General features: G+C 38.8%; 1 protein-coding gene across 4 annotated transcripts; it reads left to right on the plus strand.

Moving 5' to 3' along the window:
* Positions 1-1230: 1230 nt before the first annotated feature.
* Positions 1231-10376, plus strand: LOC115625574 (fructose-bisphosphate aldolase). Of its 4 annotated transcripts, XM_030520675.1 has the most exons (5): positions 1231-1410; positions 5920-6738; positions 6805-7004; positions 7819-7893; positions 9152-10376. In XM_030520675.1, the coding sequence occupies exons 2-5, from the start codon at positions 5940-5942 to the stop codon at positions 9239-9241; spliced, it is 1164 nt and encodes a 387-aa protein (XP_030376535.1). In that variant the 5' UTR covers positions 1231-1410; positions 5920-5939; the 3' UTR covers positions 9242-10376. The 4 variants fall into 4 exon arrangements, with proteins under 4 accessions (XP_030376535.1, XP_030376534.1, XP_030376532.1 ...); XM_030520674.1 differs by lacking the exon at positions 7819-7893 and having other exon boundaries at positions 1234-1410; XM_030520672.1 differs by lacking the exon at positions 9152-10376 and having other exon boundaries at positions 1234-1410; positions 7819-8293.
* Positions 10377-10577: the final 201 nt, after the last annotated feature.

A 10577-nucleotide genomic window follows, 5' to 3' on the forward strand; every position in this document is an offset into this window, starting at 1 on the left:
ATAATTACACCGTTTAAGAAGTTTAAATGTTTTCTGTATGCTACCTTTTTCTTCCATAGTTGTTAATTCCTTGATGGAAGGGTTTCATACTGGTATTTGTTCTACTAGACACATATTAGATGGCTTGGGAGACTCCATTTTACACTAACCTTCAATTACAAACTAACCTTTGCAAAACTCTTTATTGCTCAGAGACATATTACACATGTATTATCTTTATTTATTACTAGTTACTTACTTTTTCTTTATATCTAAAAGCGATATCCAGCGAACCTATGACAACACTTTTTTGAATTAATCGCAAGAAGCTATTACTTTGACGGCTTCCTACACGTATAATATAACAACATACATTTAAATTGGAATAAAATAAAAAAAATTGTATCTTTAAAAATAGAATATACCTTATCTCGCTTAAAAGTATCTGATGGATCGAACCAGTATACCAAAAATATCTGACTCAGGCATTATTTATTATATATTATTTATTTATTTATTGACTGACTTCATAGGAGGAAAATATATAGTTGGGGAATAAGTGAGATTTCTCTATCTGCATATGTATGTATGTAGCTCCTCCCAATTTAGTAATAAGTATAACAATATTGATCTGAAATGCTATAATGAAGACAAAAACAATCAGCTGTTTATATCAAAAATTCTCAACTTTTGCAGGACAGTAATATGCCACAAGGTGGCGCTATTTTGATAATGGACTCCAAAAAACTAAGCGACCTGAAAAAGGCGTACCATTTAAAAAATGCTTGCGAGCCTGAACCTTTAACACAGCCTTCTGTCTATCCATCGGGTTGAGCACAAGTCAAAGTAAATATAATAATAATAATTATAAATAGTGTTAGCTGAAGAGACGAAATTTAATACTATACCTAAGTACCAAAAAAAAAATCTAAAGAAGCAAAAAACGTTTCCATTTGAGATTCAATATAAAATCACAGACGAAGCACACATTTTTTAAAAGCTCTTCTCTGTGTACAACAAGCTTACAGCTTACATTTAAGCAAGCAGTTCTGCGCAAACTATTAAGGTGCTGCCATAGCAGGCAGCTTTTTTTCACAACCGTCAGTTTGGTATGTCTTTAAAGCTTGCCGACGGGAAAAGCTTTGTAAAAATACCAAAAGTGTGGCATGATTTAGCAACAAACAACAACGCTGTGGCTTTATCAACACAGACGACCTCCAAACAACCTTTTGACGTTTGGATTGCCCACTTTTTCGGCTGCTTTCATACTCTATTATTTCGCTTTGGAATTTCACATCGTCGACCGCGCGCAGCTAGAATAAAAAGCGTCGTTGTCTTACTCCAGTGCAGCAGCAGACGCAGTCGAAAGCAGAGCAGCAAACAGCAGCAGAACAGCCAAAAGCTAATTTCGCGGATTCAGTTTCCAATTCGGTGAGTCGGCTAGTCCAGCAAACTGAATGAGTGTTAGTGTGTGTGTATACTTATGTGTGTGTGAATAATTAAACCTCGTGATAAATCTTAAATAAATTGTAAGCGGCAATAAACGAAAAAAATCTTCCTTCTAATACACTTCTCAAAAGCAGCAAAAGTTATCGTAACATTCGTGGGCCTGTTGCCGTTGGTTTCGTAATCGCCTCTAACCAAAGTTACAGAATTTTCTCTACAACGACTTGCAGTGTGTAACTGTAAATTATGATTGTGTGCTTGTGTGTATGCCACTAATTAGACAACTGGAAAGTTTTTATGTTGCTGAAGTGTTTGTGACAACAGTACTAAGTCTATGAATAGTTCTGGAACTTGTTACCCCCTCCCCTCCGCCGTACATTGCTCTTATCGCGACTCTGCTGACCTGTGCACCAAGACTCATTGCACTGATAAGAGGCAGTCCCGACGTCCGCGTCGATGTCAGCGTCAGCGCCATATCTCGGCTATCGAATGACGTTCGCGTCTGATCAAAAGTCGCGCAGCTGAGCGCACTTGAAAGTAGTTTTTCTGCCGGCTTATGCCACCATTAACCGCACCCTGCAGCCCCCCCCCCCCCCCCCACACACACACACACACACACACGTAGAGACACGCGCACACACACCCATCCATGATTTTCCACTATTTTGGTTTTTCTTGGCAGCCGTTCAGCTGCAATTTGTAGTCGTCGTCTTCATCGTCGTCTCTGGCCACTTTTTATTATTTATAAATAGATGCAAATTCTATACAAGCGTGTGTGTATGTGTGTGTGTGTGTATCTATGTGTGTCTGCATCTTCTTATTGGCTTCTCCCATCGCTTGAGTCAGTTTCACACTTTCATTGCTTTCGTCATCGCTGTTGCATTACAAGAAATTCTCGAGTTTGTTGACGTCTTTTCCCTCAGCTCGTTTTATTTCAATGTACATTTCTTAAATTAATGTTCATTTATTCCTCTTTACACAATGAATAGGGATCAAAAGATCGCAATTACTTCACTTTAAAACTGAATCAAAATATGTGAGATACATATAAAAGGAAGCGGCGAGCGACCTTGGGGCAAAAACAAAACATGTCCTTGTTTCTTATAAAGACCGGTTCTTGCACAGCTGCCTGAAACAATTTAAGCGACCTTCATAAGTTCAAGACGAGTCAGACAGGTTTCTTTTGAGGCATTTCTCTAGTTATACCCATATGGATTCAGAATTATAGACAAAACTGCAAGACACGATGACTTAAGGGTACAATTTGTGGTTTTGAAAATTTAAAATCAATTATTTCAACTGAAATACTACTGTGCTTAGATTTCATCTTCTATTCCATTGTTTAAGTCGCCTTAAAATTTGTATTACTCCTTTTTTTATTTTCTGAGGTGAACGGTTAATCCAAAATAAATAAATAAATTCAATATCACGAAATATAATTCTTCGCTGCTCCAGTTATTTCTTGTATCTACTTGTAGTCTTTTTTAGGTGTTGTACATAATTGAAAATATTTCCGAAACCTTTGGAAAGAATAAATTTTACTAGAACATTACACATGAAAGTACACATATTATTAATCGGAAATACAAGTAGTGTGAAAGTCTCACTAATTTAAAGTTATAATAAGAGTCTTTCTTTGAACATTTCCGGTCCTGTGTTGGGAAATACATATTAATGTCCCATTATGATCAACCTGTTTGAATTGCTCGTGATTTGGTTAGCTTCAAGACTTTGAATTGCTCTTTCTATCAAGCTGCATCGAATTCTGAAACGTGTTTTGTATAAATACCATGAAAATGACAATTGAGAAAAATATTGTTATTGAAAAATTGTTCCTCAACTCAAATGGCCAGCAACGCTTAAACAAACAATAATTCATTTATGAATCTATTTCCCTTTCGACTTCTATTCAACTCTTAGTCTCACCCTAATAAATATTTATAGAAACATCTGGTAGCACCTCCTGTTTAGCCTAAATATGTCCTGCACTAAAGCATGTTTTCCCCAATATCGTACTATAATATGAACCTGCCAGTCCTCTGCAATAGGTGGATTCTCATCCTCGTTCCCTATTTTTATTAGCTACCCACTAATTCCTTTAAGTACTTGCCTGACGTAAGCTCCGCCAGCCTCACTCCTATTTCTCTACGATTTGACGCCGTTTACTGTATTCTCGACCTATTGGTGACTTAAAGGCCCGACCCACAACTCACAATGGGTGGTAGAGTGGAAAACAAAATTCCATTGCGATGTTGTTGTGTGGACTTTGTAACCAAAAAGTTGGGGGCTCGTTCGCTTTTCGTTACCTAGCGAGCCGTTGTGTACGAAAACGAATAATTTTTCCAGATCAGATTGAAAACCAGATGATGTGCCTGCCATAGCAACAGCGAGCGTTAGAATATCATAGAAACTTGTTTGGAACCAGGTTCTACAATTTTCGAAATATGCTTATTTGTACAATTTGGTTTTTGTTTTTATTTCCCCCCCTTTATCAGCTTGTTTTGGTTGACTTTGGCTTGTCGCTTTGACACACACACATACTCGTATAGCTGCCTGTGTGGATGGGTGTGTTTTATTTTTATACATATTTTTGATAGCGTAGTCGTTGTTGTTGTTGTTGTTATTATTTTCGAACGCCGTGTGCCCAACTTGCTCGCTCTTGATTACTTATATAGACGACGTATTTTGGAGAATGGTTCAGTCTTCAATTGGTTGCCGGCACGAATAGGTGTGTGTGTGTGTGAATAGAGTGAATAATACGTAATAATGTTAATAATCATATAAATACCTAAATATATGTATATTTCAAGAATAAAGGTCACATACATATAGTATATACATATATACATATAGTATGTAGCTGTATCAGCTGTTGTCGTCCACCCCCACCCCCACCCCGTGCACACTAGTTTTCGCTCTCTTTCCCACAAGTCACCTTCCAAAATGTCTCTCAAAACATATTGCGTGTGCTGTGTTCAATGTCAAACAAGTCAACAGTGCTGCCCGAATATCCAACCAGTAGTTGTCTCCAAAGATATTTCAATATATATATCACGCATTTCCTCATTGCTGGGCTTTTAAGCTATAGCTTTCGACTTTCGGTTTTCATAGGTTGGTGTTGCTCACGAATTTCATGAGTGCCAACGAATGTTGCTCAACATGTTGCCGAGCATCTGCCGACTCGCTGACCTTGTTCAATGTCAGCCCGCGAGTGATATACTTATACATGCATATAGAAAACTTTTGACATGCGCCGTGTTGCGTGCCTCGACCTCTTCCTCGGCCTCGGCCTCTGCCCACGCCTACACCTCAGTCACATCGACGTCGGCGTCATTAGTGAAAGTGAAAGTCTACGTCACACAAAACGCACTTCCCCCTCGTCTCTCCCTCGCAGACATCAACTTTCAAAACCCTCCGGTTCAGTTACATCAGCCGCCGCAGCACACCGCCCGCGACTCATTTAGGCAGCGGAAATTGTGTGAGCAGCTCAGTTAGCAGAAAAACGTTGACGAGATTGGTTGTGCACAGTGAAGAGTCCAGAGTTTAATTAAAAATAGTTATTTGCAAGAAAAACTAAAAGGTACAAGGCTTGTAAATTGATAATACAATGGCAGTGCAAAGTGCTTATCAACGTGCTCGGTGTTAAAGGCTAAATAACTGATTAAAAGAGCACCATTAATAATTTCCTGTGCCGATAATTTTTATAGAGCTGCTGTCAACCACTCTTATTGCTGCAGCTTAAGCCTAATAGCTTATGTGATTGTGCGAGTGATATATGGAAACTAAAATTAATGGTTACAATATCAATTGTAAAATAAAAACCCAACGATAAGCTATCTAAATACTTATACATACATACATATATGTATATGGGTATTTGCAGAACTTCCTATACATTTTATTTGCCTTAGCAACATTGTAGCCAGCAACATTTTGTGTGTGTACGCCAATGTTGCCAAAGCTGTCGCACTCTACTACGCTCTCTTGCTCTGGCCTCTCCCAAACGGGAGAAAAACAGCTGTGTGGGTTTTTACACTCGCCCACAAAATATATGTACATACTCTTTTAATTCAAATCAAAATTTTCTGCAAAACAAGAACAAGAGATTATTTAATGAATACTACATACATATGTATGTATACTATTTCTACATTAACTTCACTTCAACTCTTTTATCGGATCGTTCTCAAAGCTTGAAAGAATTGTGTGAAACTCCTATAGTCCGTACACAAATATTTTAAGTATTCAAGGGATTTGTCTTAAGTGAAATCTTTACGTGTTTCCAATTTAATATTTTATCAAAATGTGTTATTATTTGTGGAGAAATGTGATGCCATATCAAAAAACTTTGCTCAGTTTGTCTAAACACAAAATTGAAAATAAAAATTCGCCGTCTTTATGATTCTATCATAGATTTTCTTTTGGCCCCAAAGCCAAACAAAATTGTAACGTTTTAAGCAATACGCTAATTTGGCGACTTTCTCACTTTTGCAGAACCACACTCGAATCTCAAAATGACTACATACTTCAACTACCCCAGCAAGGAGCTTCAGGAGGAGCTGGCCTGCATTGCCAAGGCTATTGTGGCCCCAGGCAAGGGCATTCTCGCCGCCGATGAGTCCGTCTCGACCATGGGCAAGCGTCTGCAGGACATCGGTGTGGAGAACACTGAGGAGAACCGTCGCGCCTACCGTCAGCTGTTGTTCACCTCGGACCCCAAGCTCGCTGAGAACATTTCGGGTGTGATTCTGTTCCACGAGACCCTGTACCAGAAGACCGACGATGGCACTCCCTTCGTTGATGTGCTGAAGAAGAGGGGCATCATTCCCGGCATCAAGGTCGACAAGGGTGTTGTGCCACTGATGGGCTCTGAGGATGAGTGCACCACTCAGGGTTTGGATGATTTGGCCGCCCGCTGCGCCCAGTACAAGAAGGACGGCTGCGATTTCGCCAAGTGGCGTTGCGTCCTGAAGATTGGCAAGAACACCCCATCCTACCAGTCGATCTTGGAGAACGCCAATGTGCTCGCTCGCTATGCTTCCATCTGCCAGTCGCAGCGCATTGTCCCGATTGTGGAGCCTGAGGTTCTGCCTGATGGTGATCACGATTTGGACCGCGCCCAGAAGGTCACTGAGACCGTCTTAGCTGCCGTCTACAAGGCTCTGAATGACCACCATGTCTACTTGGAGGGTACTCTGCTGAAGCCCAACATGGTGACTGCTGGCCAGAACAGCAACAAGAAGAACACCCCCGAGGAAATCGGCCTGGCCACCGTCTTGGCCCTGCGTCGCACTGTGCCCGCCGCTGTTCCCGGTACGTTTATCGATTGTTCCATATACTTGTATATGAACGAAGCTAACACTTGAACTCTCTATGCAGGTATTACTTTCCTGTCCGGTGGTCAGTCTGAGGAGGAGGCCTCCGTCAACCTGAGCGCCATCAACAAAGTTCCTCTGTGCAAGCCATGGGCCCTGACCTTCTCGTACGGTCGTGCCCTGCAGGCCTCCGTCTTGCGCGCCTGGGGCGGCAAGAAGGACAACATTGGCTCCGGCCAGAACGAGTTGATCAAGCGCGCCAAGGTAAGTTGATGTTAATGCTATTGATGGCTAGTCATAAGTGGGACTTAGGTTAAGTTTCTGGGCCCCAGAGCTATGTTGTTTGGGTGTGACATTTCGGCTAATAGCGTATGTTTTTGGTAAATCAGAGACTACTCTACACATAAAACTACACACAATCCAAATTTACTAAATCCATATTAATCCCATAATCCCATACATTTCCCAATTCTCAACGCCCGAATCATTAATCATTAGACCCAATCCAATAGGCGCACGGCTTGGCAAGCATTGGCAAATATGTTCCAGGCTCCGTTGAAGGTCCTGCTTCTAATGAGAAACAACCGGACTATTACTAAATGGAGCATGTGATCACTAACAGAAAACACAAGAGTTCTATCAAGTCCTTCAAGCCACTATTGGAGACGTCTTGAGAGCCTGCATGCTAAACAAGTCGGTAATCAGCCATTTCGCCCATCATTATAATACACACAATTTGCTTGCTTTAACAATTAATGTTCACCAGTGGATGTAGACTTTGGCATCACTCTTCCATGCTTATTATTATTCGACTTTTTTTACATAAAACTTGCAATTGGAAAACATTTAAGCATTGCTGATCACAAACTCAACTTTGGTTGCAACTTCAATGCCTTGCAAGTGTATTTTATTCGCGATTAACTATTAGAACTAATCAATGCACCTCACATCTGACACTAACTTCTTAATCATTTCATGCTTGACTTTAGTTCAATACTTGCTTTTTTACGCACGCTCTTTTATTAATCCCAAACCAATCCTTGCCCCTTTCTCGTTCCGCTACCAAATGCATAAACAGGCTAATTCGCTCGCTTGCCAAGGCAAATACGTGGCCGGCTCGATTCCCTCGTTTGCGGCATCAAAAAGCCTGTTTGTTGCAGGCCACAAGTACTAATAATGCAAGAGCTTCTGCAAGACTCGCGGCCGACTGTTCCCGTGCAATATCAATTACCAATTGGCCTAAGAAGAATGTGTTATGCACTGCAAGAAACCCCCAACTGCACCGAAACATTCCACACACACAACAACAACAACACCAACACCAAGAACTGCTGCAATTGGCCGCCAATAAAGACGGATGCAAGCTCATTGCCTAAAATCTTCCTTAACACTTTTATTCTATTTTATACACTTACTTTATACACTTAAATTTAGAACGAAAATACTGTACTGATTGTAACTCTTTCTGGACCCTTGAAATTCAGAACTCACTCTGGTTACAAAAATGAGAGACAATTTTCAAGAATAAATAAATTATGTAATTCAAAAAGAAAGATAGTCGCGAAAACATTTAAATATAAAGTAATGTTTCATTTAATGGCATTTGTTTACGGAACAGCCAACTAAATGAATAGATATTCATAAATATATATAGTATATATAAAAAAGTAAGAGTATTGCATTTAAGTTCTAATTTTAAAATGCTTAACACTAAATTGCACTTTTTTATTTAAATACTTTTTGCTTCAAGTCTAGACACCTACTAAATTTAATTTATTTAGGCAGACCTGCCTGAGAAGTATTTAAGGCATTGCGTCACAAACATGCAAACGCGGTAAATACTGAGGCAGCTTGTAATTTCTCACCCACACACAGACACACACACGTGGGCGTTAAATAATGGATAGTGTGCTGCCGGACTTTCAGACTTTTGTGTATCGGCCTCTGCATGTAAAATAAAGATCCTTTCCGACCCTTCGTGAGCTACGGTTGGAGGGCAATTACGCGTAATCGAATGAATGTACGCTCGAAAGACTCAAAAATTTAATTTTCAGAAAAAGCACAGCAAAACTTTCTGTGTGTGGGTGGGTGGGAGTGTATCTGTGTGAATGGGTGAAAAGGAAAACTTTGCTGAATGCCCGCAGGCAGCAACGGCAGCCTAGCCCGCGCACAAAATCGAGGCCCAACAAACAACGCGTGGGCAAAGGTTAAACATCAAGAAAAAAAGGGAAACATTTCGGGAAATATTTGCGAAGTTGCGTGGGTTAAATTTTAAGTCAGCCATCAGATTTAATATTATTATAGTCATGAACATCAATCTGTTTTAATTAGGCAGACTTTTCCATGTAACACAATTAATACGTTTTCTTTTCTTCTTTTTCTCTTCCCCGGCAATTTCCTGTTCCCCGCAGGCTAACGGCGAGGCTGCTGTTGGAAAGTACGTGCCCGGAAGCGCTGGTGGCGGCGCCGGCTCCCTGTTTATTGCCAACCACGCCTATTAGGCGCCCGCAGGAGCATAATAATACACAATAAAAAAATTATAAAAAAAACAATTAATAATATTGCCAATTTGAACTTGGCAGTTTTGATTATTTATTATCTAAGTTACAAGCAAGCAAATCGCTAAAAAGCATGTGAAAAATAACCAAAAAAAAAAAAATTAAGAAACAAACAAATGAAATTATGTTTATTGAGACGCAAATTTTTTTTAGTTCTAAGCACAATGTGTTGAAGTTATGCAAATTATATTATTATTACTGAAAATACATATTTCAATGTTTCGATGTGCCAGTATGTCGTAAATCGAGTAGCACACTAATTGAACAACAATCAAGAACAACAAGAACAACAACAACATCAACAACAAGAACATGAAAAATAACATCAGTGGGCACAAAAGCAGCAACAACAACAGATTTGCTTTGAACATTGAAGTTGTCTCTTTATCAATTTTTATATATACATATATTTAAACTTTCTGCAAACGTTTGTACACAAAACAAGAGAAGTAATACGAAACGCAATCTTTTTTTATAATTATTATTATTATTATTATTATTACAAATTATGATTATGATTATAATTATAAGCAACCAAAATGACGCAAATAAACAAACGCAATACAACAAACAAACAACACAAAATCTATGACAAATACTTACAAATTATTGAAGCTGATATACATATACATACATTTTATTAAAGGTAAACATTGTTATTACTTGAAAAAAAAAGAAGAGTAAAAGTAAAATGGGAAAAGTTAGTTGTGACTCCAAAACTGTAGTACACACAAAACTGTAGGAAGTAGTTGTAATGCTTTAACTTGCAGACAGCTCTGCTAACTAAACCAACATATTGTTATAATGCTTATTGTGGTTAAATCCTTCTCAATTACATTTTCGTTAACTCAGGCATGTCTTGCATTACTAAATACGAGCATATGAAGAAGGGAGTGCTTATATAGCGAAGCAACAGAATAGATCCACTCTTATATATTGATGTATATACATACACATATATTATATATTTAAACTATGTGTTGATCAACTTTATATTTCTGCATATCGTTGTTAATTAAATGAAAATGAATTACTTATCGAAACAACAATACAAACAAGTTTTATAGTTCAAATGCAACCCGAGACGTTTACTATACATTGTCATTCAAAAGATTTCCTCTGAGCAAATTGAACAATAACAACAACAACAAACAGCATGTTTCATTGAATTCCCTGTACAATCAAGGATGTTGAACGAAGAGCATTCAATAAAGCGAAACTGAAGACGAGCAAAACGATCAATTGTGTTTGATTCCAAAAAACGAACATAGTGAGTGTT

The sequence above is a fragment of the Scaptodrosophila lebanonensis genome, unplaced genomic scaffold (genome assembly GCF_003285725.1).
Source record: "Scaptodrosophila lebanonensis strain 11010-0011.00,11010-0021.00 unplaced genomic scaffold, SlebRS2 tig00000072-arrow-pilon, whole genome shotgun sequence".
Lineage (NCBI taxonomy): Eukaryota > Metazoa > Arthropoda > Insecta > Diptera > Drosophilidae > Scaptodrosophila > Scaptodrosophila lebanonensis.